Consider the following 26,440-nt stretch of genomic DNA (forward strand, 5'->3'; position numbering starts at 1 on the left):
ACACTGACATTTTTGGCCTCGTGCAGTTTAGGATTTGCTATAAAGTAATTTTGAAAGCTATGGAAAACCAATAATAGTGAGCAATTTAGCTCTTAAATGTAAAGCCACTGATAAAACTGAGATAAAGGTAAGCTCTGGGGAAAAAAAAAAAGGTTATGGATGTAAACAGCCTTTTTTGTCTATGCAGTAAGGTGATCGTTTCAGATGTTGAAAAATGGAACCTTTTTTTTTTTTTTTGGTGTTCAAATCGCTTGAGATTTTATTGCTTTTATTTGTCCTTAGAAGTTTTTTGTCTCCTTTTTGTTTTTAAAGGTGCTGTCCCTAGTCAAGTTATAAGGCAACATATTTTATTGATTCAGAACTCTAATACATAGTATGGCCACTGTTACCACTGCAGCTTTGCAGCTACTGTGAGTTGGACAAGAGTCAAAGTGCATGACAATGCACAACAGAGCCAGTCTCCTGACCTTACAACATACAGGACACTTTGGTTCTTGGGATGAGGGATTATAAATGTAGCTTAGATGCTGCCTCACGTCACACACATTGCATAATAAAACATTTATATGCTGTCATGAAGAGGGTGTGAAGTCTAAGTCACACTGCAGACTGGCTGGTCTCAGCTTCTCTGCTCGGGCAGGTGTGAGAGACAAGTTGTAGATATGCCACCAGTGAAAGCATATAAATGTATCTGGTGCAAAACTTTTACAAGAGCATTTATAAATGATTCAACAAGGGAGAGCAAGAAAGAGAGCAAGAGCTAAAGTGCAATTTTAAAAGAATATAAATAATTGAAATGTAGAAATAGGATACTAATTAGTTGTAACTGGTTTTGTTTTATAGGCACAGTTTAGGTTTTATGTCTACAGATCAATTTTTTTCTCTTCTTCCCCGTCCAGTAAATTTCTCTGATGTATAATGGAGCTTCAATGGTCTAAATCTAAGGAACACTGCTTAGTAAGAGGACTGAAGAGGCAATGATAAGGCAGTATAGTGCAACTCACTATGTGATATTAGGCAAGAAATGAGGATGGGGTTAGATCTTCTGTGGTGATGTATAAAATCAGCCTTAAAAAAAAAACACAGAAAAAAAATTACAGGCTTTCCAGTTATACATTGACTCATGCTTTCTAAAACGAGAAAGCACATTTTGCAATACAAGGAAACAACTGAAAGTTTGTAACTTGTTTCATTGTTACAAAAAAAAAAAAAAAAAAAAAAAAAAAGAAAAAAAGCAGATGCTGCTTTAAGGAAAACTTTTAATTCTAGGAATTTCTGTACAACTGACCTCAGCAGACTTTTCCATCTTAGATGGATGACTTCTGCTTGAGACCCTGAAAGATTAAGATGCACACACACCTAGAGTAGTTTATTGCAAAACTAATATTGTAACTTTAAAACAAAAAACAAACAGATTCTGTACAAGAATACTGTTCAAATGGAATGTGTTAAAATAACATTTATTAATAAATACTTTATAAAATTCTATGTGAATACTAAATTAATAGATTCCTGTTTTAAAATTGCTTTGGTCCTCATGAATTTTCATAAATTCACTCTATACGCTTTTTTTAAAAAAAAGGTATCAGCTGCTAAAAAGCACATTTTGCCTAAACTAAAAGGCTAGTTTTCAACACTAAATATTGTTGCTTAAAAAAATATGAATCCTCAAAAGTTGGGCATTTAACAACAGTTATAGCTGGCTTGTTAGTTAACAGGACTGAGTTCATTAACACTAAATCCACAAGCACCGAGGCACTGAACCATTGACTTTCCACTATTCAGAATATGGGCAGCAGACATTTAGCTTCATAGCAGGAATTAACTCCCAACAGCAAGAAATTCTCCGTAAATCATCATCATCGTCGTCGTTGTCCTTATAAAACACACCATGATAGCACACAAACTACTTGTCTCCCACAGGCAGCGTTATGAATATGGCTTGCATAAACTGACTTGGGGAAGGGGGGCTGGGGGTGCCAGAGCTGCATCGCAGCATCATTTCTTTCTGATCAAAGTATTGCAGTTCTCCGTGGCTGAGATTTCCATCCTGCTTCCAACATCACACCCACGAGACGCTGTCTATGGTATGGGAACACCTCCTCCTGAACAAGGCACTGGCCAAGGCTCACCACCCTGCCGGTGCCCCAGAGAGTGGATGATGGAAGTGATCGGAGTTGTCCTTTGCTGGCAGTGGGATAGGGCACAGAGCCTGGTGAGCCGGGCAACAGGCTGGATTGGCAGGGCAAGAGGAAAGTGGAGCAGTCTCCAGAAGCAGCTCGTGGAAAAGCAGGATTCCTCCTTGATGGAAAGGGCCCAGGAAGTGCATTTAGAGTGACGTGCTTAGGAAGAGGCTGCTGCCACTGACCACATGGCAGAGGGACATCCTGGAGACAGAAGGCTGGGGCTTCTCCCGCAGCCCTTGATCAAGCAGCCTCCAGTGCCCGGTTGGACCAGCAGCTGGAGGAAAGGCTGCAGGATCACTCCCCTGGAAAACAAGAGCATTTTAATGTGGAAGCAAATCTGATGAATAATATAAGGTGCCTGGTACGGTTGGTCCTTTTCCTGATGATACAGCCGATATAAATATGCTGCATGTTATCTTGGCCTGTGAACCTGTGACAGAATTACAAGAAGCAATAGCAAATAGCTTTTCATCCTTTACTTATTTCCACATCACTAGCAAGGATTATACCTAAAGGCCAATAGTATAGAGAGGAGACATTTCATTGTAATTACACATTTAGGCCAACATGTGTGGTTGGCTTGCCTAGTTAGCATTAAAAAAAGAAATAATTGAGCTATATATAATACACATCAGTCAAACTGTCAGGTTGCTGAATTTAACAAAACTTAGGCAAGGTTTTTGTATTTTTCCTTTTTTTTTTTTTTTTCTTTCTAATGTAGAGGCTTTCATTTTAACAGCTAAATATTTTAATTGAGAAGACTGAATAAAATGAAGCTAAACCGTAATTCTAGTGCAGTGTAGCTCAACTGGGTATTTTAATATTACCAAAACCTTTGATTTTTATTTTTTAATGTATTTAAGTGCTACCCATATAGAGGGAAAGTTTTTTAAATTAACCCTGCAATGGCATTTCCTTTTTGATGGTGAATGATGAAATTCAGATGTAGGGGAAATGCTTATTTGGGTTTTTTACATAGTGGATACTCAGCTGGAACATTTTTCTCGACTGCATTATTTGAAAAAAGTTCTCTTGGGAGCCATGATGAAGCAAAACCATTTAGCTATTACAACTGGAGATTAAAAAAAAATTATAGATTCAGTATTTAAAACACTTTAAAAGTATATGTTTGTCTAAAATATAATAGAAAATCCTTTACATTTGTATTTTTTCATAATTTTTTTTTTGGTTCTTAGACTATATAATCAAGTCAAGATTTACACTGTACATTAAAAATCTTCTTCTTTTGAATGTATTTGCATAAATGGAAAGTGAGCTGTTAAAGAAAAGAATACTGATAAAAAGTTAGTCACCAAGATAAGAACTAATTCGGCAATGAAGGATGCTTAGAAATTTGCTTTCCCTTCCAGACAGGCCCTGCTCCTTATAGTGCCTCCTCACACTTCAGTTGTTTCACTTTTCCTCCCGCATGAAGAAGACTCACCCTTTTAAAACCCATGGCTCCTCCAAAGACCAAAGACAGTCTTTAAGGAAGAGGTCTTTGCTTCAGAACAAAGTGTGTTTGGGGCTAGAGGACTTGCTGGGAATAATGTGAATATTTCTTTTAAAGATGCAGCTCAAAATATTTGAACCTTTTTCACCAGCTCGAAGCCTGCTCCCTGGGCGAGCAGCAGGAGGTTTTGCCACTGACAGATTTGAGAGCAAAATCAGGTCCCAATATACAGCAAGGCAGCATAATTAACTGGCATCATCTCTGTCTGATTTTCCCATCAATCACTGGGACCACTCGGGGATGCAAATCAGTTGTGCTGAGGGGCAGGCTCTAAGTCCAAACAAAAACCTTAATTGTGGCATAAGGCTCTTTTCCAGACCCTCTCTGCAGGACTGTATTTTATCCCAAGTGTGGGACTTGGCATTCTTGCAGCATTTTTTAGCCGCTGCGTGCCTTCTAAAAATTATTTAGCATCCTAAAGAACAATTCCTTACCCGCGGTAAGCGGGTGTTAAGTGCCATTAAAGTCAGTGAAGCTACACTGCTGTCTGCCAGCCTGGGATCAGTCCATGAACATTTAAAGGAATGCCTGCAGAGAGCAGGTCTTTCCCTGGGAATTGAAAATGGCATTTTTCCAACTGGTCAGAACCATTACAGTGATTTATTTCTCATTTATAGCCCATGAAGCCTGAGGCTGTTAGCTTTCGTTGCTAGAACAACGCAACCAGGTTAGGGAATAGAACTTTTCTGAATTATTATATACACATGTATTTTCCTACGTTAATGACTGGCAGTGCAAAATACTGCTGTGACTCTCAGGTGTTGCTTGCTATGCCTCTGCTGCACCACAGAAGCTTATAGGGCCGCTAGCATCAACACAGCTGGCTCACCATCCTGCTTCACCTGCGGCTGCGCTGTTTTCGCCTTTCCGTATTTATTAAAAACACTAAATCAGGAGCATTTGTATTTTTTAAAAGCCAAATGCTTGGCACAGCCCAACTGTTGGTGAAGAGCTAGTGAAAGCAGCGGCCGTGCCGACAGATTTTAGGTGGGCTTGAAGTTTTTGCTTGTTCATTACCATTCTTTGAGAAAAAGACAGAAGCGAGAAAGCCTTGGAATGGAAAAAAAAAGCAGCAAGGAAAAAAAAAGCTGGGGAATTAAAAGGGAAGGGAAAAGGAAGGTGTGAGAATAACTGGAGGAGAAAAAGGCCAGGGTAGCGGAGAGAGAAGGGGGAGGGCTGGACAAAAGAGCACACTATTTGGGCTTGATTTTGTCCTGAAGCCACATCCTATATAACTGCTCTGAAAGAGGCTCTGAATGCGAGACGCGGTCTGCTGATAGCACAATGCTAACTCTTTTTTATTGTGCTGTCAGCAGATGCCCTTACTCTATATTTATAGCCTAATTACTCCTAGTTACCTGTGTTTGACTCTGTTTAATACTTTTCATGCCTCACATTGGCTAACAAGCTGCAGTTTAACACAACTTTGTATTTCTGAGGCTGCAGGCTAGACTGGTGAGAAGGAAACATGACTATGTACAGAAACAGTTAGGTTTATAAACAAGTAACTGGTACCAAAAAAATGGAGAAAGCACCAAAGCACTTCTCAAGCTGATAGCATATTAATTGCGTAACTCCCTTTTATGTAACTAAGTATAAAAGACATTTTAATAACTATAAAAATGAATAGCCAGAGTCTTTCAAGAACTGAGGAATCTTCCAGGCTTGAGTTATAGTTGCAAATGTCCTTAGCAGAGAGGACGCTTTGATACAGTACCACACTCCCCCAGCAGTTTCATATCAACCACTTTTAAAGGATGGGGTTGATGTCTGTTCTGTGGCTGGCGAGCTGGGTGAGAGTGGAGCTTCCCACGACGTCACTGACGGAGGAGGAGGTTGTTATGGTGTTGTGCTGGATGACTTGCTGCTGGGAGCAAGCTGGGACCGGGCTTGCAGGAGGGCTGCTCTCAGGACCTAGAAGGGAATGAGGGCACAGAGACAACACACATTCATTTTTCCATCCAAGTAAAAAACCTAGGCTGGGTGACACTCTTGGAAATACTGAAAACCTGAAGCATGCACAAGTCCCAGCATTTCAAAATATAATTACAGTTATCCAACACTCTCAGTCTTAGGATTTAGTTTTCGTTCTTTTTTTCAAGCCAGCTTCTCTGATACCAACCTGACTTCAGGAGCTGAGACCTTGAAAAAAGTCCAAGACCTTAATAACTGAAACTAATGTTGGGATAAAAAGTCTGATATCTTAAGGTCCTTAAAATCAGTTGGGATGCTTAAATGCTTTATTTGTTCCAGCAGGAATCAAAATTAGAGTGCAGTGCGCTGCAGCACAGAAAATCTAATTCCAGCAACAGCTGATAGGTACGTAATGCAATTATGTATTTTTTCTTTGAGTACCGTTAAAGAGACAGATGCATAGTGATGCAGAGGAGACAGAAATTGGCTCTATTTTAGACAGTGTCACAATCAAGCAAGCCCTGAGGCTCTTCTGTTCTAGAATGAAACAGAGAATTTATCTCTAAATTACTACACTCATAAAATGCATCAACTAGAAAGAATTGTCTCTGTTAGCTGAGAATTTTTTGGGGGAAAAAAAAAAGAAAGGAAGATGAGAGTTAAAAAAGAGTTAACAAACCTTGAAAACCTGCGCCAGGCCTGGTCTGTGCCACTGTCAGAGCACAGTACCATTTTCGCTGGAGGGGACTGTAATGTTTTCCTTTTTAACTTTCCTTTTGAGAGTTATTTTAAGGTTCCGGCAGCGCCGTGCCCAGGAGGACTCTTGCAGGTTTGGAGCTGTGAGTTCAAGCAGGATCCTCCACAGGGGAGTGAGCGTCCATCCGTGTGCATCTCCTTGCCGAAAGGAGGGGTGGGGAAGGCTAGCTCTGCTGAGTGGGACGCAAACCGGGGCTTTTTTGGTTTTGAGCGGGGCTGGATAAATAAGGGCAGGAGACTGGATGGCTCGGATGATGTTTGAGAAGACAGGTTCAAGTGATAATATGACCAAGAAGGGGTTCTGGAGGGAAGAATTGGAAGGTTTGCTTTCCTGTGAGGAGTGTGGAGACAGCGCAAACATACCAGCTACTTACTTAGATATCCTTGTGATTCTTTCTGCATGGCTGTTATCGGACAGTCTTTATGTGTTAACAATAACTGTTTCAGCTGTGCTACCTCATTTTTCAGCATGGAAACCTCGTTCTAGAGAAGAAAGAGAGACTGGTTAGCAACAAAGCTTAAACCACGCTATTCCACAAAGCTTAAACCAAGAACATAAACCCTGCTCCATAACTTTGAAAGAACTGAGCTAAACAGGCATTCAGGTGCTTGTATGCCGGGCTTATGTTAACATTTGTCAGTGACATTATTTCGTAACCTCTGAAGACGGTATGACAAATGAACTAAGTTCACAGCACCAGAGATGCTTAAGGCAATGTTCCAGTCTACTTGGGAAATCCCGGGTTCTCTGCATGAGGCCAGGGGGCAGACCCATGGGGCAAAGGCCATGTTGCCGTGCTCAGGGGCATGGTGGCAGGACTGCTGTCACCTACAGCTCAGCTGCAGCCAGTGCCTGGGTGCTGCTCACACCTCTGAGTTTTGTGGGAAAATGTTCTGGAGGACTGCCATTCTACAAATGGTTTTCTGCCCTTGGCAGCATGCAGGCACACCTCTGCATGAAGCAGAAGTACTGTGCCTACCATAAGAAGGACAGCAGTGTAAGAAGGGCTTTTATTATAATATTTGTGGTATTTTTATCTATCCAGTTCATTTTCCTCACTGATAGACTATCTGTGCTTCTATCTTGCTGGCTTTGAAAGAGGGTTAACTACATGCTCTGCTCTGAAGAAATGCATTACGGACATGTTAATGGCACTTAAAAAAACAATCCCCACAAAAAGCAGTGACAAGGAAAGAAAATAAATACAACTCCATCTAGTGAAGGTTTCTAAATCCCAAGACAGCTTTTTCCTGGCTTATCCCGCTAAAATGTAATTATTTCTTTAATTGAAGCACACACATCTTGATTAACAGACTGATTATGCCTGAGCTCCCACTAGGAGCTGACTGTGCAGGGGCAGCCCCAAAGGCACCGTCAGTCAAGCACAAAGAGCCCCTCTGTGTCTTCAGGGGCGCAGACAGTGGCTCGCACCTGAAGCTGCATGTTTGTCTGGGTGAGCTCTTCTGCTTTCTTTTCCAGTGACATCACCCAGACCTTCCTCTTCTGTCTGCAACGCGTGGCAGCGGCTCGGTTCCTTTCCAGAAATTTCCTCCTCCTCTCATCTGGGTCTTCGTCCACCACTCTCCTCCGGCGACCTCCAGTCGGCTGTGGTGGCTGTACCGTCTGCGTGGGCTGCATCTGCTGCGCCGCCGGCGAGACCTGCACGGCAGCAAGACGTTTTGCAGGGGGTGGTGAGGGGGAACTTACAGAGGGGGATGCTGGAATGGGAAGGGAAATCTCACACACTCTGCCTGCTCCCAAGCAAGGTCTGCAACAGGCTCAAGTCAAAAGCTGCAGCAAGTGCCACTGAAAGTAGCTGCTGGCAAATCCTTGCCATGGTCAAAGGAGAGATTTTTTTGAAATGATCCTCTAAACATTTTTTCTCCCTTGAGTTGGTTCTTAAAAACATTCACTTAGACTCTCTGCCACCACCTATTTCAAACCATGTCCAGTTTCTCTCAGAATCTGTTTTAATCAAAGCAGAGGACCGTAATGGTCTAATTTCTGTGTCTCTCCCCTTGGCCCCCAGTTGCCTCCAGAATTTTAGGCCATTTCTATTTTCCAAGCTTCACCATCACCACCTCGATCTTTGCCATCTCTGTAGACAGGAGCTGCAGAACTCTTTGCACCTGCATGGAGCTGGGAAGCTGTGGGCTGGGGTTGCACAAGGGCAGCAGACCTCACTGTCCCTCAGGGGCAAAGAAAGAGTTTAGGTTGAACCTGTGTCTTGATGAATTGAGCTTGAACCTGTGTTTTGATGTCCCCGCACTGTGTGGATGAGGGATATTCCTCTTACCAGTTTCCATTTGACCTCTGTGCTGTGGACACTATACTTTTTTTTATTCAATTTATCCCTGGCTTTGAGAGTAGACGAACACCACATCCAGTCCACTGCTACAAAACAATGGAAAAAAACATGTATTTATGCTTTTTCAAGTGCAGGGGAATATTGATCCTGCTCCTGAAAGTAACTGGCCCACAATATTACAGAAAAGGTGCATGATGAGGACAGCGCCATGTAAACTATTCTCCAGTTGACTCCTGGGCAGATGGAACATTCCCACATTCCTGTCAGGAACCAGAGCCAGATTAAATGTTTGATTGCCTGGGAATAGGATTTTGGACTAATTTCCTGCCTCTCTGTGACACCCAGGCTACAGGGCTCCAGAGACACTCTTTCTCTCCCTCTCCCTGGGGTCTGGGAACCCAGTCCATGGATGGTATTGCTCACACATTGCTGCTGCCACTCCTGCACAGTCTGGAACGGTCTGGAAACTTGAATTGTTGACTCAAAATTAGCCCTCTTGTTCTGGCAAAGGCCCAAACCTCCAAGGTGCTTCCTTTTGACTCCAGGGAGTGGACGTACTCAGTGCTTTGTCAGACTGAGCCCTGAATTTCAATTGCTGCAATTAATGTGTTTGCCTAACACCTCCGTCTGTCTCAATTAAAATGATACTATCGTTTTGAGTCTTGAGAAGTTGAGGTGTCTTTTCTGTCTAGAATCTAGTTTGCTCCCTCCCTCAGCTGACTTGTGGCAATTACAGTGGCAATTTTATGTGTAATTATTCTGTAACATCTGATAACGCTTTTTGAATAAGGCCAAATTTATTCCCAGCTTTATGTTGCATTGTCAGGGAATCTCTCTCACAGGAGCAGAAAAAAATTTTTTAGGAATAACTTTCTAAAAATAAATAAGCCACCCCACATTTTCTGACCGATTTTTAAAATTTCAGCTTGCATAAACTCCATATGTTTGCTGATAAAATCTTCAACATGCTATCCACACTGAGGGTTGGAGTGCCAGGTCCATGGCAGCTGCAGTGGGCACGGCCCCCATTCTCACCAGCATCCCGTGGCTTCTGCCAGGACACCACTGCCAAGGGATTCCAGCTGCACCCTGTCCACCAGGGCTGCTCATGCTGCCTCTTTAGCAATATGTCTGAGTGCAGAGGTCTCACAAATAACTTTTAATGTCAACATCTCACCATAGACATTTCATTTTCTCACACATAGCACCTTTCCAGACTTCAGAGATCTGTTGCTCCTTTTCCATTCAGCTTAAAAATTTTTTGTTTCTTAACTCTCTCACTGAAGTCTGGTACAAAGAGAAAAAGGTAACTATACAAATTTATTTTTTAAAAATTCCTCTCATATGGTCATTTTCTCCTGAATAACTAGTGAGCAATTTTGTTCTCAGAATATACCAGGCAGTCTCTGGGTAGTCAGAGTGCATTTTCAGAACAACAAAATCTGCTCTCCATCTCAGAAAGATATTAATTATAAGGGCAGCCATTATTCCACTAATAATGTCACGTGGGATAATTAACTGACTCTGACTTGATAGCTCTTAACAATGAAGTATGTTAGACTATATCTTAGTAATCATCTAAGCATCATTCTCTAGCAGGATTTCATTGCCCTGCCTAGGACTTAGGAAAGAAAATGAACTGAATATAAAAATACATGTTAATTTTGGTGTCCTTAGAGGATGCTAATCACATATCCATGATGAAGACAAACATAGGACAGCTAAGAATGAAATGGCATCTAAACTCAAACTCCACTTGAGCTATCACTCTGGCAAGTTTGATATAAAGAAATATTTAGAAGACCAATGCTGAAAAGTAGTATAATTTTTGTAGTAGTTGAGGCAGCATAGCTAGAACTTGGTAAAATATCTCTCTTTCTCAGAATGATACCTATCAGAAGCTGATTTCTACTTTTATCCAATAATTATTTCTGTTCTTTGCAATTTACCACAAAACTAATACCCATTCACTTATTCTATGAAAACATAATGCCTTGGGCTCCTGTGTATCAAAATGGTAGCTGAAAAGCATGAAATGAATTCTAACATTACAGAAGGGCATGGTGCAGAATAACAACAGTCTCAGCATGGGAGTATGCAGCTTACAGCAGCATGGACCATGCTGTCATTTGGCAGGTGGTTTGGAATGGAAGAAACTGGCTCAGAAGAATAAGGAGGTTAATAATTGGAAAATCGCACCATAAAATTAATGTCTGTTGGAGCAATCTGATCCTCAAAGAAGCCATTACCATGGGGACTACGGATGAGCTTTGAAAGTAATAACTATGTGGTTATTACTCAGCAAGCCCTTCTTTTCTCCCCTCTAATGCATCTGTTCAGAAATCACTATTGCCTTTGCACCAGAGAAGCAGATGCACAGCAAGAGCTCTGCTGCCCGGAAAAGCCACTGACTCTGGGATTCCTACTCCATCATCCTCTGTCTGATCCCCTTGGTGACACTTACAACCATGGAGTCTGTTGCCTCCAGCAACATACTGTGCATGGCAAAGCTTATTAGACTGCACAGACCTAGCTCCAGAGACTGTGTGGTGCTGGACACAGGGTGACCCTGACACAGCGTTGTGGCTGCCGGTCAGCCCATCTACCCATGTGCCTGTACCTCTTCTAGCCTGCCTGAGGGTCTTTTGGGGTGCCTAGCTGGCAGGGAATACAAAGCACAAGAAGCTGTCCTCTCTGGGTAAGAAAGTCAAGGTCCCTGTTCAAGAGGGTTTAGAGGAAGGCCATTGGCTTACTAATATTTTCCTTAAAACTGTGAGGTTTGTTTTCCCCTGGTAGCTGTTATCCCCAGTAGTTTTCTCCTCACCCATTTAAAGTGTTGCTGTGGATATTTTCCAGCAGTGCTCCATACCATGGGATCTGATGCCCTCAACTGCATTAACATGTTTATCCTCGCAACCCCTCAATGAAGGTTCAGTGACATCCTCCGTGTCATCCATGGAGTCCTCAGCTGGCTAAGCACAACTTTATCCTTACTCTTTCAGGGATCTCCCATGCAGCAATCAGGTTACTTTTGGTTTCTCTGATATGAGATGATGTCTTTTTTATTGGAGTTTTTAAACAACTCCAAGGAAAATAGCTCATTAACAGATAGGAAAATAATTGAATTCACAAAGTAAAAACCGAAGTAAACTTAGGAAAGCTCTGGACATCCTCCCACAGGGGAGTCTGCTGCTCTTACTTAGACTGTTTCTCTAAAGCTGACAATTCATTTTACATTAGCAAATACTTTAGGGAAATCCCATGTGCTTGCAGACTCTGCAGTAATAAAGCAAGATGTTAGTAAATAGTTAATGTTGTGGGACACTGGGATGTCAGCCAAATACTCTCATTTTCTTTAATGTTTTCTAAGAGCTTGTCTGAAAGGTATTTGCAAGCAACACAATACTTCACAGATTGAACTTCTTATGGCTGGCATTCCTCTTTGTCCTCACATTCCATGCACTGCCTGTTTGTCTTCCTTAACTTTGCTCTCCAGACCCGACCTGTTTCAGTAACTGCCCTCAGAGCTTTGTTTTTCTTGTGCGACCCTGATGCAGAGGCCTATAATCTTAAGACATTAATAGAATTCCTCTTAAAAATGACTCTTCTAAACTTTGTGCTCACTAGCTCATTAGTTCAAGAAACATTCAGTTCAGATATCAAATTATCCAAATTGCTGAAGCCGATATACCTGGTCCAAAAAATTGAGTTCTTCACCTCATTCAGTGGAGACCTTCACTGACTTGTCACATGAATGCAAGTTTGATTTGCCTTTTTTGTTTAAATCTCTCTCCTTCAGCTTCAGCCAGAAGTCTGGCTTCACCCTCTTTTTTCTCCTGCCACAATATGCACCAACAGTTGTCTGCACTAATTGCAGACAGTCTTTCTCTCATTCTATGCAGATGTCTGTCCTCTTCACAGGGTCTGGATCATTTAAACTTTTCTAAGACAGCATATTCTAGCTTAGAATTACCTCTGATATCTCTAGTCTGGGATACCCCCAGCCACACACACACACACACACCAGTGGCATTTCATTTCACTAAAGAATTTGTTATGTATATCTGCAGGTACAACTCATACAGCTTGTTAAATCTTGGCCTGAGAAGCACAGGAAGGTTCAAGCACATTAAGCAACATATATAATATGCCAGTCTCTGTAATAAACCTCATCCATATAAGGATATGTGGCAATCTGCAGAGCTCAGAGCACTGAAAAGCCTTGGAGCTCCTTATAAAGTAAGAAATTACAAGTGTCAAGTAAATTAGGCAGCAAAACAAGTTGTTGCTTCACTCCATTTTCTAAATAAAGTTTCAGCATCCCCATCACCATTAGCAGACATTTACAAGCAGCCTGAGGGGCTTGTATCTAACAAGACATGCATGCAAGAAGAAACAACCCTGAGATCAGGCTTTAACTCCACCCAACAGCAAAACTGAGCGATGCAGCAGGACATGAGGGTCTACCTGTGCTTGTCCGCCCGAGTGCAGCGGGGGGTGCGGCGAGGTCTGGTGGTGCGCTGGGTGTGCGTGAAGGTGCGAGTGGGAGTGGTGGTGGGGATGGTTCTGCTGGTGATGAGGCTGAGGGTGAGGGTGGTGTGCCGGATGCTGGTGCTGATGAGGGTACGAGTGATGAGGTGGCAGTGTCTGGTGCTGATGAGGATGTGAGTGCATATGGTGGTGCGGCGTCTGGTCCTGTCGCGAGCTCATCATCTCCATCATGTGGCCCATGGTGTTCATATTCCCATTTGACATGGCGGCAGGATGATGACTCAGTGCTGCCTTCAATCTCTGGAACAGAACAAGGCAGAAAATTCAACATTCGTACATGGTGATCTGACAATCAAAAATGGTCTTGCAGAAATGGTGCCCTGTCTTGTGTTTTGAGATTTATTTAGTTTTTCTCTTGCTGTTCCCTTGATAAGAGGCATCTTATTTCAGTTTAAAAAAGAACATATTATTGGGCTCTAATCTCATTTTCTACTGCAAGTATTTAAAGATACAATCATCTGAATTGAAATATAACAGTTACACATTTCTCTCTGTGCTTCTGAGAAAAAATAACTGTCTTTCCCTTTGGCCAGCTCAGTAGGGTTACCTTCAACAAGCTTGTATTCTCCCAATTTTTAAAAATTAAGGTCTGATTAAAATAAAGATGCAACAAAGTGCCTGTCTTGTTTTTACTTCAGATATTTTTTAAAAGAATCATTGGAAAATACATGGCATTGATATGTTTTTCAGAATCAGGCGTACTAGTACCCAGCCTGTTCTTTCATCATAAAGATGGGAAAATAATGACGGTGGCCTCAACCTGATCCTCCTTTGCTGAAAAGTTCAAGTGTGTGTTGTCCTGTTGTCACATGCTTAGTTCTCTCTGTTTTGTACGCCACAGGTCACTGGGCGTACAATCTGACTAGGGCAAAACTTTCCTTAGTATCAATGGGATTTGTTTTGTACTTTTAACTGAACACAAGTAAAGGCCAGTGGGAAAAGGTGAAACATTTTGGACTGCAGCATAGGGCCTTTGAGTACAAAGGATATTGTGGAAATACAGAGTAAAAAAGTTCCCTTTCAGCACCATTACAAGGTCATCCCAAAGCTGTGAGCTGCACCAGCATACAGACACTTTGCTGGTGTCATCTGAGCCTGAGACTACTGAAACTGCTGGCATCCTCCATGAGTATGCCAAAGGTAGGGACTCACAGATGCTGCCTAAGAGTTTCTTCCAAACCCAGAGAAACCTCCTTCAATCCATGGTTCTGCTTCTTGCTCAACATAGAACATTATCTACAGGCAGCTACCAAAGAACTCTTTAACGCTTTATATTTTCAAGGAAGTCAGTTGATTTGCTGTCACTAATTCAAGTAATTAGCAGAAAATGTTAAGATTAAAAAAAAAAAAAAAAGGAAGGAGGTGCATGGTATCACTTGATGCCAGACCAGCACAGTTTGAATAACCCATCATCTACCTCATAATGTGTTATCCAGCCAGAGGATAGAATGAATAGCAGAGAGCTCATCTGTAGGAGATGCCACCATAGGACAGTCAGTAAAAAAATGCCTTTCCACATAGCAATATCTGTCTGTGTGTTAGAAGATCCTATAAGCCAATGTGACCAAAAATGCCAGCAGAGGAATGGCCAGGCTGAACTGCATTTTGGTTCTGTCTTTAAAACAAAAAGAGTGACTGCCAGGACACTCAGAACCTATAGATGGGGATTTCAGTCTATTTTGTATTGAAATAACATGTCTGTTGCAATACTGCAAGCCCACAGGTGAAGGCTTCTATGCTCAAAGCTGTGTTTGTACAACTATGAGTGAGAAAGAAACCAATTCTTAAGGGAAAAAAAAGAAAGAAAAATAGAGGAAAGAAAAGAAGGTTGTGGAAGGGAAAAAGAAGTAACAATCAATTCAAAGTGTCATCCCCAAGTTTTTATATCTGTGTGCTGTTTCAGACTTCATGAAGACGATTCTACTGAGACTCTAATAGATCTATTAATCTAAATTTGGTCACTTCTTTCACTAATGATCAATTGGCTGACCAAGACTTAAATACATATATATATGTATATATATATATTTGCAAAACACATCAGTATTTCAGTCTGCAAGAATGAAATCTAGACTGATGTCTTTTAAGAAGGTTCCTTAAAAAAGTCTATCAAACCATAACTATATGGCATGTGTCCCATCCTGATGATCTTCTCAAAAATAGAGATCAAAGGTGACTGTGCCAATGAGGTTAAGTACCTCCTTCTCTACCCCTAAAGTCAGAACAGAGGGCAATCAATAGTAGTAACCCATTCCAGCATCAAATGGAGGAGTGGAGCAGCTGTTGTCCTGAACGTTCCTGAATTCCAGTGCTACCATGGCTACTGAAAGCAGCTCCTCACAATGCTCAGAATAACTGGAGTTACCCAGGAGTGTATTAGGAAAAATACAGGGAAAAATGCATTAATAAGTCAAGTCTTTCTCTGTATCATGCTTCTTCAAAACTCACTAAGATGTTATGAAGTTGAGCCACCATGCACATCTAAGACAAAGCACCAACCAAAGCTGTTGTAACTTTGCTTTTTGAAACTAAACGCAAAATAACCAAGCTCTCATTAGCCAGCAGTTTTATATGATGAATACCTTACAAAATCTACCGTGTCTATTTGTCAAAGACCTCTGAAACTGAACTACAGTATGTCATCTAAACGGCAGACTTTCAAAGCAAAAAAAAAGAGGGAAAAACTTAATCTGTGAATACACATTTTTTTTTCAGCTGTAAAAACTGAGGCTTACTAGTGTGGTGCAACTTCAAGGAGAATAAATGACTTTGTTTTCTTTCTGTAGCCTTTCTACCATATCCATTTATTTGAGATAGCAAATCAAGAGAGACAGTGAGAGGTCTGACATGCAGCTGGTTTCAGTCAATAGGGGTCATTTCCATTTGGTCTGTGTATTTTACAAGCTCCTTGTTCACTGTTCCCAATGGGAGGGTGGGCCAGCTGCCCTGGATCCCAGTTCTGGTAAGAAATCAGCTCTCTACATCATCCTGTCCCAGGGCACCAACAGCCATCGCCTCCCTTTAACTTCATGCTTAGATCAGCTCTGCAGCAGTGAGACTTCTGTCCATGCCCACATCTGGAGCAGCCTAAAGCTTCCAATAACCAGTCACTGCTGCCCATCAGAAACATTCAGGGAACGATAAACGGGTTTTTTCATCTGGTCTTCAGTGAGATCAATTGTTTTCGCTGTTTTAGTTAGAGCAGAGGGAGGGAAAATCACCAGAACTTGGTAAACTCTTTGCCCTGAGTGTGTTAGTGCTCGAAGGGCAGGCTGCAGTTTTGTTATTGTTTCTTTTATGTGTGCTAATTGCAAGCAGCTGTTTTAGTTTAGTGTCAAATAAAATGTGATGGCATAAAAGTTGAGCTTACTGGACTGACGACACCACCAAATTCCCTCTAGAACGGAATGGCAACCCAAGAGCCAATTCTATGGCCGTTCAGTTTTTTCAGGAACTGTGTGACTGACTTCACCCAGAGCCTGCAGGCACCTGGGAGTTTGCAGATTGGGACTGAAACAAAAGACTTGCTACCTGCTTTCACCTAAACCTGAAATATCTGCTCACCTCATACCAGTGATTTTTAGGGCACAATCCTTTTTTTCTCCCTTTTATAAAGCAATTAAAAAAAATCCCCACCAAGCCAAGAGGAAATGGAGATCCTCAGCTTTCCTGACTTTTGGCCCGTGCTGATTATTATTTTATCAAAGTAACATAGTGGCCAATGTCAGTTATAGCTGATTTCCACTCAGTCATGGCATTTCAATAAATGACTGTGAGTGACACAGACAACAAGAGAAATCTTTCACTGAGAACAGCCTGCTTTGCCTCTGATCAAGTGAATAAATAAAATTCTTCTCTGACCCTGCAGGAAGTCAGAAGCACATATACTGTTGTCTTTGATGCTCAGGAGGAAATAGAAACAGTGGACACTGGTGCTTCACAGGTAAGAGCGTTGTGTTCCCTGTACAGAACAGGGAACTGTTCCTTCTGGCATTGCCCCTAACTGACACATTTACTCTGAAGCTACCCCACTGAATGCCATATGAAGGTAACACCTCAAAGTAGTTATCCTTGTACCTGGAGTATTGGGGGTTTTTGGAAACAAGAGAGTTTTCATGGTGCTTCCTCCATCTAAAGACTGACATGGTGCAGTTAATTGCTTGATTCTTTCTTTTATCAACATAGATCCTAACTTATACACTGAACATTTTTGGATAAACCCCAAATCTGCCAAAAATAGCCTTCAAGCATTTGAGATCCTGAATGAAAAACAGTATCAGCTTCTCTAACACTTCTGTTATTTTGGATCTTGCTGCATTCCAATTTTCCTCAACTGTGACATGTATTTCAAAGTTGGCTTGGTTTTTGCCCCACCTTTCTTTTTCAAAAATTGTGAGTGAAAAACAGACAGCATTTTCTTCAGTTTGTAAAAAGAAGAAAAAAACCCCAAAAAACTGTAAATTTGGAGGTTGCTTTGCCCACATTTAAAAATGCAAATAATTTTGTGGGTTTCATATGCATATTAATACTTATAATATTTAATCAATATTTATAATACTTGTGTTTTATTTTAAAAAGGCTACACATAATATATGCCATAGTCTGTATATGACTATAAAATAAAACTGAGAAATGAGAGAATGAGAGAGAAATGACAACAATCTTCAATTTTACAGGTGCTCTGTGCTTGCATCAAACAATAAGCTATTATTACACCCAGGTGAATTTTAGGTTAGGACAGACACGGAATGCTGCTTTTGAATAGATTTGAATTTTTCCAAATAAGTATGCATTGCTGCACTCAGAAAAAAAGCTCTCTTCCCCTCTGGTCTGAATGCCCAAATCCCATTAAATTAGAAAGAGACAAGACCAGCTGCAATATCTAGTTAATGCCTGGTATATTCTTATCAGGAGATTATATCAGACCCCGGAAGGCACATGAAATAAGATCTCTAAGATTTTTTTTGCACTAGTCACTGTGATTCTAGTCCCTGTTATACAAGGGTTCAATAAGTTCCCCACAGGGGACAGAAGAGTCTAGAGAGGGGTGGGAAATCAGAAAGCATTACAGACATCAAGCATCGCCATACATCTTCAATTAAGTAGCAACCTCAGGATAATGATCTTGATTAGCCAAACTTCATGGCAAGCATACCATTGACTTCACTGTCACTAATATTGTTTTCTCATCTGCAATCGTCAAGCTTTCCTTTTAACTCTAAGCATCATTCCCAAAACTAATATACAGAGTTAAGCCAGTGACAGCTAAAGCTGTGAACAGAACTTCACCCATCACATTTCAGAGCATCACACCAAATTTTATCCTTTCCCTTAACTATGACTGCGACAAGAGAACTTAGCATAAATGTCACCCAGGTCTTTTACAGTTGGCTGCTGACAAGCATTTCACAGTGTAAATAACAGAAACCGCTCTTCGCAAATGTTCCACTCACATTCATAAAAGTAAATTGGAAGCGATTCATCTCCACTCATTAAGTGAACTGCAGATACTTAGGAACACATTTCAGAGACTGGCAATTAGAAAGTCTCTGATGCCACATTAAATGCTTTCTCCTGCATTTCTTGTGCAGTAAAATACTGTCCTGCCTATTGATGGAAGGAGGAGTAAGATGTGTGAGAAGGACATGAAATCCAGAACTGAAGTGACACATTACACTAATATAAAGAGAAAAGTGGGATACATTTAATTCACAACCCGCCAGTAAACAGTGCCAAACTGCTAATCTTTGAATTATTCTCAGGCTGTTTGGCAAAACTGAATTATATTTTCCCCTCCTTTTGTGCTTTCTTCTCTACTTAGTCGGATTTGGTAACAACATGAACAATGGATCGTCATCCAACCTTCAGTGCAGCTCAGCCTCTAATAAAAACAACAAATTTTCTCCCTTGTATTTTCAAATGCAAACTGAATTAAACTTCAGTGGAGGGCAGCAAGAATCAACGGCAGACAATCAAAGCAGCAATAAAACCAATGGACACCCGCTGTTCAAGGACAGGTCAGCTGCACGAGTGTCCCTGAGCTCGGGGCACAGGGGAGCTCAGAGCAGCCACGCTGCCGCTGACATCAGCCCCAGTGACGGATGGCGCTCCGCAGGACTGCCAGGTTTAAGTGATCCAGTGCAGGTCAAAGCCAGGGTGGCCCAGGGGTATTCTGTCGGAACTGCCATCTTCTGGTGATGGCATTTCATTGAGAACAGCCACAGCTCCAGGGACAGCAGAAAACTTAAGAGAGTTTACATCCCAGCTCCACCCAGCAATTTCCTTCTGCTCATCTCAGAACACCTTACAAAAGAGATAAGTACCAGTATCCTTGTGCAATGCGCCACCTTTTTAAAGATAAGAAAAAGACTAAATTCTCTGCTCCTATTCTACAGGCATTTTTAATGAACAAGTAAATTCTAATCAAGGCAGAAAATATGCTGAAAGTATGGTTTATATTTCTCACCATATACTATTTCTCAAATCAGTATTAAACGACTGGATTTGATTTGCACAAGAGTCAGGAAATGTAAAGTTCAAAAAATCAAACCCCTAATTCCCACCAAGTCTAAGTCAATCCCTCCATGCTTATCCATGACAAGGGATATTTAATTATGTAATCGCACAAAAGATAGCAAAGTGATTTATTACTGGCACATGGTGTCATATAATTTCAACATACAATACCAATGGAAGGATCCAAAAAATACAACCAACCTCTGACTGATTTCCCCACTGTGTGCCAGAGTCCAAAAGAAAAGCAGCTACTTAGCTGCTACCTACCCCTGGAGAGGCCAGTTTCTGACAGCAAAATGCCTGACACTTGGGGATTAATTACCTGCTTGTTGGTTTTGTCTGGGACAGACGTCATTTTCCTCATAGTAGCCAGTATGGGGCTGTTTTTTGGATTTGTGCCGAAAACAGTGTTGATAACACACTGCAACATTTCTGTTATTTCTGGGCAGGGTTTGCACAGGGTCAAGGCCTTCTTTGCCTTTTGTCCTGCCCCACCAGCCAGCAGGATGGGGGTGCACAGGAAGCTGGGGGGGGACACAGCCAGGACAGCTGATCCCAACTGACCAAAGGGATGTTCTGTACCATCTGATGTCTGGCTCAGGATACAGAGTGAGGGGAAGCAGAAGGAAGAGGGGGATGCTCAGAGTGATGACACTGAGCTAGCGGCTTTGTGGGGCTGAGTTGCAAGCTATCAGTAGGCAGGCACATATCAAATCTGCATTCTAGTTCTCCAAATAGTCAGTCTTTTGCTTACTTAGTCCTCCAGATTAATCTATGGGCTATTCCCATGCATGCTATACTGTCACCAGTGGAAAACACAGAAAAAGAGGTGGCAATAAAATCACTTAGTGATAATCGCCTCCTGTAAGACACTGTGAAAATTTGGCTTAAGGGAACCTTAAGTCTGTACTGCTTATCTTCATGATCTATTCTCTTAGATCCATTTTAAAGCTAATTCCCAAAGTGAGGGACCATAGATTCTTTCTTCCCATTGGACATAAAGCACTTTTTGCAAAGTACCTGGCAGAGAGGTTGACACTCGGGTCTTCCTCACTCCTTCAAGCAAATGCTCTAAGTTTCTAAAATCATGTTTCCATGTTCCAGGACAATGCAAGTGGAAAGTATTTGTAGAGTGCTTGCATTGCTGTATCTGTATATATATATTGCCTGAGAACACAACAAACATTTATGATTGTATTTAACGAGAAAAGTGGGAACTCATTTCAGAGGAAGTTGGGGAATTTCCTATAAAAGCCAGATATAGAGCAAATCCTCAAATTAGGGCATTCTAACACTGCAAAGAACACTAGGTTTGTGTATTTTAATCTGTACTCAGAGATCAGACGGGATTAGCACTGCGAAAATTTCTCCCTACAGAATACTGCTCTGAAGCCTTGAGACCCCTTAATGTGTACTTCAGCTTTTTGATGACAATGCAAATTGCTTACTTTCCTTTTCCCTCTCAGGAGCATAAAACACACACCAAGAACACAAGAATGACAGGTTCAAAGTCTTTTCTGTCAGAAGATTTCTGAACTTTCATCACCCACCTCTCACTAAGGCTGATTATGATTAAGTCATTCATATTCAAAGAAAAATGCCATCCAAGTACATAAAACTTGGGGTTTTATTTTTTTTCCTCCTGCACTGGTGTGATTTTTGAATACTCGTTTTTCCTGGATTAAACCCAGGACATTTAAAGGACTACTAGCAAGCCAGAAATCGGATACATGTGCACTTAAAAGTCCTTTGATTTCATCCCAGATGTGCAGTGCTCTAGGGCGTACACACACACACACACACACAGAGCACAGAGCACAGAAGACATGATCTGGTCTGTAGATTTTGTTTCAAGATTATACCAACCAGACTCTGAAATGTAAAACTGAAGCCCTGACCACTTACAGCCATTAGAGATCCCAGGGCTCTCTGTGAAAGAGTATTGATGCTCATTAGCCCCTTGGCCTGACTGGAGAATTCACTGCAGGTAATTAGACATTGTCTCATTACCACGCAGTTTCAGGTGAAGTTGCTTTTCTTCTTCATTTCTAAAGGTAAATGATTCCTGAAACATTTTTAAAGCATTCATGGATTTCTTTTTTTTTTCTGAAGAAATGACTAGAATATAAAATACAATACAAGGACATATAAAATTAGAGGGTTCTCATGGACTATTTCACATTTTTTTAAGCTTTATTTCTTCGTCTAACCCAAAAGAATGAAAACAGCATTTTAATTCAGCAGACAACTTTCAATTATCTAGCTGTGAAAGCATAATGTCCAGTGGCTTTTTAAATACATGCACTCGGGTATAGCATGTAGTAGGTAGATACAAACCACAGAAAGTGTGAACACGTTAATATAGTGTCCACTGTTACAAATATAATTTGTGATGAGAGTTATATGAATGGATATAATGAATATTCAGCACAGAACACAGCAGTGTTGATAAATACTGTCCTATTACACCCACATGTAAGGTCACTTACGCCCTTCCAAGTTTCCCCATGTTGTCCCCCTGACTCCATATCCCTCAAGCTGCTGCCCTCCACCGTGCCCCTTTTGTTCTCCACCTGCAACACCATCCCCCTTTGTTCATAGACAGCTCAAGTTGCTGCCTTGTTTTTCACCACCTCACATGTATCAGCTGCTTTCAAACAGTGGTGTCTTGGGTCAGAAGCATTGAATTTCAAAGCCACTCGAGGCTCTGGGAACAGCAACATCTCAACCCTCTACCAGATACCAGCTGCCTACTCTATCAGTGCCACAAGGTTTTTTAATACACTTTAGGATAGTTACAGTGTGAAACAAGACAGAAAAAGAATGAAGCCTTCAACCATTCTTTTTTATTGGAGTTGGTGATTTACACTAATGGGTTTTACTTTGTATTTGAAAGGGATAGCAATGCATCCTCACACACTCCCCATGGTTCAGTTGACAAGCAATGACTTAGGAAAATGCAATATATTAGCAGCTCACTCTCTTGCACATGGCATGTTTACTCTTAGGCAATACTGCTTTTCAGAGAAATGTGTCAGAGCAAACCAAAACAACACCTTCCCCAGCAAAGGGAAGGATGCTGCCTGCTTGGTAAGCCATTGACTCAACCTGTCATTTCTGGACAGCTGGATTTGGCTTTCCCTTGGCTTGTACCACAGGATACAGAACAAATTTGCACAGGTCAGGGGCCTGGCTGCACCCACAGTTGCAGTGGCTGTCACACAGGCAGGATTTCCTTTCCAGCACCAAGCGACAGGTACAGCGTATCCTGCCTCGCTTCATTGTGAACCCTTCCCAGTTCCTCCTGCCAGTGGAAAGAGGGCATAAATAACCATCTAAGGCCAAATGCCTGGAAGAGGTGGCCTGGCTGGGGACAGAGAGGGGGACGGTCCATGCAGCAACCTGCACCCTGACAGAGGTAGAACAGCATGTGCTGGATGAACACCAACCTGGGAATGGGGTGATACTAGAACCAGACACCTCCTCACCTACCCAAAGCAGCTGCCAGCATCCGGGGAAGAGACAATTCCTGCACACCAGTTATCTGTCTGTGCTCACTGTCCTTCACAGCACAAATGAGTCCTCCAAAAGGCATGACAGGGGTCTAGCTGCTCCTGCTCTTACCCTACCTTCCGTTTCAAAATATTTCTTGTGTACTTCTACTGAGTGAGAGAGAAAGGCATAAATACCATCTTGTTTAACACATCTTCCTGTGTCCCCTCTGTGCCTTGCAGACAGCATTATACATCTTCCTGACACCACCATTGTCTGATTCATTTGACATATGCAGCAGAAAAAAAAATGTCATGTTCTGAACAAGAACATAACACTGTGATCTCATTCCCATCTCAGACTCCACAGCACCTCCCATTTCTTGCTATTTTAGAAAAAGAAGGACCAGGAAGCCTTTCCAGCTTGCTTATAGGAAGCTTACAGAGGAAATGGGAAACCAGACCAGCACACAAGCACTTACACGAGCATGTTGGAAATCCAGGTAATGCCAGAAGAAGTTCAGCTTTTTACATCCCACTTAAGAGTCTGAAGCAGTAAAATCTTTCTCATATCCTATTACTTAGGAATATTGAGGAACACAGGTATTTCCAAAAGGGAACACCACTTTGAGAGCTGATGGCAGGGACATTCTGACTGTATGATGAAAATCACTGACCCCTTCTGTCTCATCATTTTCCTCCCTTTTGAAACAAAAAAGTCTCAGGTGTTATCCACATCTGTGACATCAAAGGTTATGATGAAGTTCCCCCTTTTGTCTGGCACACCAACAAGTCGATGTAAAGCTTCCTGATGCCTTGTGTCATAAATCATAGAACTGTAGAACCGTATGTGTTGGAAGGGACCTTCAAAGATTGTCTAGTCCAGCCCCTGCAATAAACTAGCACTACCAATCTACCACTTCTCTGGGTATTTCACCGTTCTCGTCATAAAGAATTCTCTTCGCATCTTCTTCCTCCCATCTGGTCTAAATCTACCCTTTTTTTAGTTTAAAATCATTACTAGTTATGCTGTCACAACAGGCTCTGCTAAAAAGTTTGCCCTGATCTTGTAGGCTCCCTTTAGGTACAGGAAGGCCACAATAAAGTCTGACCAGAGCCTTCTCTTCTCTAGGCTGGACAGCTGCAATTCTCTCAGCCTATCTTCATAGGTGAGGAGCTCCAGCCCCCTTCCCATCTTTGTGGCCTTTGTCTGGACCAACTCCAACGGGCCCAAGTCTTTCCTTGTGCTGAGGAACTCAGAGGTGCATGCAGGTGGGGTCTCATGAGAGTAGAGCAGAGAGACAGAATCCTGTCCCTCGACCTGCTGGCCATGCTGCTTTGGATGCAGCCCAGGATACAGTTGTGGCAAGTTTACATTGCCAGGTCACATCCAGTTTTTCATGCACCAATATCCCCAGGTCCTTCTTGGCAGGGCTGCTCTCAATCTCTTCACCCCAGCCTGTACTGATACTGAGAGTGGCCCCAGCCCAGTTACATGACCTTGCACTTGGCCTTGTTGAACCTCACGAGGTGCCCGTGAGCCCCCTTCTCGAGCGAGCCCAGAGTCCCTCTGGGTGGCTTCCCATCCCTCAGGTGCTTCAGCTGCACCACTCAGCCTGCAGCCATCTGCAAACCCAAAGTGCTCGTGGCCCCTCAGTCTGTGGCAGTGATGAAGAAATGGAACAACAGCCCTTCCTGCTTCACTCCAATCCTCACTGCCCCTTGTCTGCGGCTCAGACACAGGGGGGTCACAACTGAGAGATGTGCACTGGCAGCTGAGACACCGGCAGTCTTGCCCCAAAAATGTGCCTCTGTTCCTCCTTCCCAGTGAGGCGCAGGAACATCTGCTCTGCCTACAGTCTTAACCCATTAGCGGCCTGGCCAAATGAGTGAACCTCTCACTGCTGTTTCTCCTTGGAGTTCTGCCAAAGGACAAAAGACCAGGGGCAAGGAGGGCTGAGGAAAACCAAATTGGGTGCTTGGGTGGACAGGGGAAGGGGAAAAGTGGGAGAAGAATCAGAAAGGAAATGTTGAGGCAGCTATTTTTTTTTTTCATTTTTTCCCTGCAGTTAAAGCATTGACAGATAATTTATCACACATTTTGATGGTGCTCCAGCTGGCAGGGAAAAGAGCTATCTGTTTATTAATTCAATTAGCCTGCTTATTTATCAGCGGAGGGCGGGAAGGTGCAGTCACAGGCCAAACTGTGCCAGTCTCAGACCGCCTGCTGTCGGGCTGAGAGGATGACTCGGAGTGGGAACATCCTGCCCCTGCCACTCCGGCTGCTGTGCTCATCACCCCATTATCTCAGGCCTTCTGAGGCAAGGAGAGCAAAAAATAAAATGAAAAATCTAACAGCACACATTACGCACACCAGTGAATGGCCAAAGCAGGCTAACAATCAAAACCTCACAGCTTTGATGCATCAGTTCCATGCCTGAAAAGTATTGGTTATGTCTGACATTCTGGCCAGAACTGAATTCTTTAGTTAATTAAAACAGTTGAATACACTTTGAGTTTTGAATTCAGTGGGAATAGTGTTCAAACCAACACATTCATACAGCACAGGGTGGCTGGAAGGAATAGGAAAGGGCAAGGAGTGTGCTGCCCAGGTACACACCAACATTTATCATCTTTGAGAAAGGGACATTTGTGGAGGAGGAAGAAAATGTGAGGTGGAAAAAGGCTGGCTTTGGAATGGCAGAGAAATGGCCTGAGCTGGGAGGGCTGAAAGAGTGGTGAGGCCACTTCCTTCTCCCTATCTAGGACTACAAGTTTTCTTTGCCACTTGTTAAGAAGTCTCAAACTTCTGACCGTTGAAGCTCCAAATTCAGAAAATGTTGTGCAACATGCTGCTTAGAGCTATCTGACCTGAAGTATTTCTAAAAACACAAGATATGTGGAAAGTCCATGATGCTGGAGTGCAATTTCCTTGTAGCCAAAAACATCCTCCAGCCCTAGAACCTGCAGACCATCATTTCTATGTGATTCCAATGCTGTCATAAACAGTGTTTATTTTTCTCTCACTTCTGTAAGCCATCCCACTTCTTCTTCTGTCACACATAAACACAGTTGCAATATAAATGTACTGGCTTCCAGTTTTTATGTGTCTACATAAAAGGATTCCTGTTCATACAAGTTCTGCAATGTTTTGACTTAAAAACAAGACTGCTGACAAGGGTCTCCACGAGATAAGGCCAGAAC

General features: G+C 42.2%; 1 protein-coding gene across 4 annotated transcripts in view; it reads right to left on the reverse strand.

Annotated features, from left to right (window-relative positions):
• Positions 1-1,201: 1,201 nt before the first annotated feature.
• CREB5 (cAMP responsive element binding protein 5) overlaps positions 1,202-26,440 on the reverse strand; it is a 256,147-nt gene continuing 230,908 nt past the window's right edge. For 3 of the 4 annotated variants that reach the window (XM_063409813.1, XM_063409803.1, XM_063409824.1), the window contains 4 exons: positions 13,146-13,469; positions 7,802-8,029; positions 6,744-6,852; positions 1,202-5,613 (listed from right to left, as the gene is read on the reverse strand). In XM_063409813.1, coding sequence (XP_063265883.1) covers positions 5,450-5,613; positions 6,744-6,852; positions 7,802-8,029; positions 13,146-13,469 — 825 coding nt within the window. In that variant the 3' untranslated portion in view covers positions 1,202-5,449. Of the gene's footprint in view, positions 5,614-6,292; positions 6,853-7,801; positions 8,030-13,145; positions 13,470-26,440 lie in introns of all 4 variants that reach the window. The other variant, XR_010081997.1, reaches the window with a different exon arrangement.

Source organism: Prinia subflava, chromosome 1 (assembly GCF_021018805.1).
Source record: "Prinia subflava isolate CZ2003 ecotype Zambia chromosome 1, Cam_Psub_1.2, whole genome shotgun sequence".
In the NCBI taxonomy this organism is placed as follows: Eukaryota; Metazoa; Chordata; class Aves; order Passeriformes; family Cisticolidae; genus Prinia; species Prinia subflava.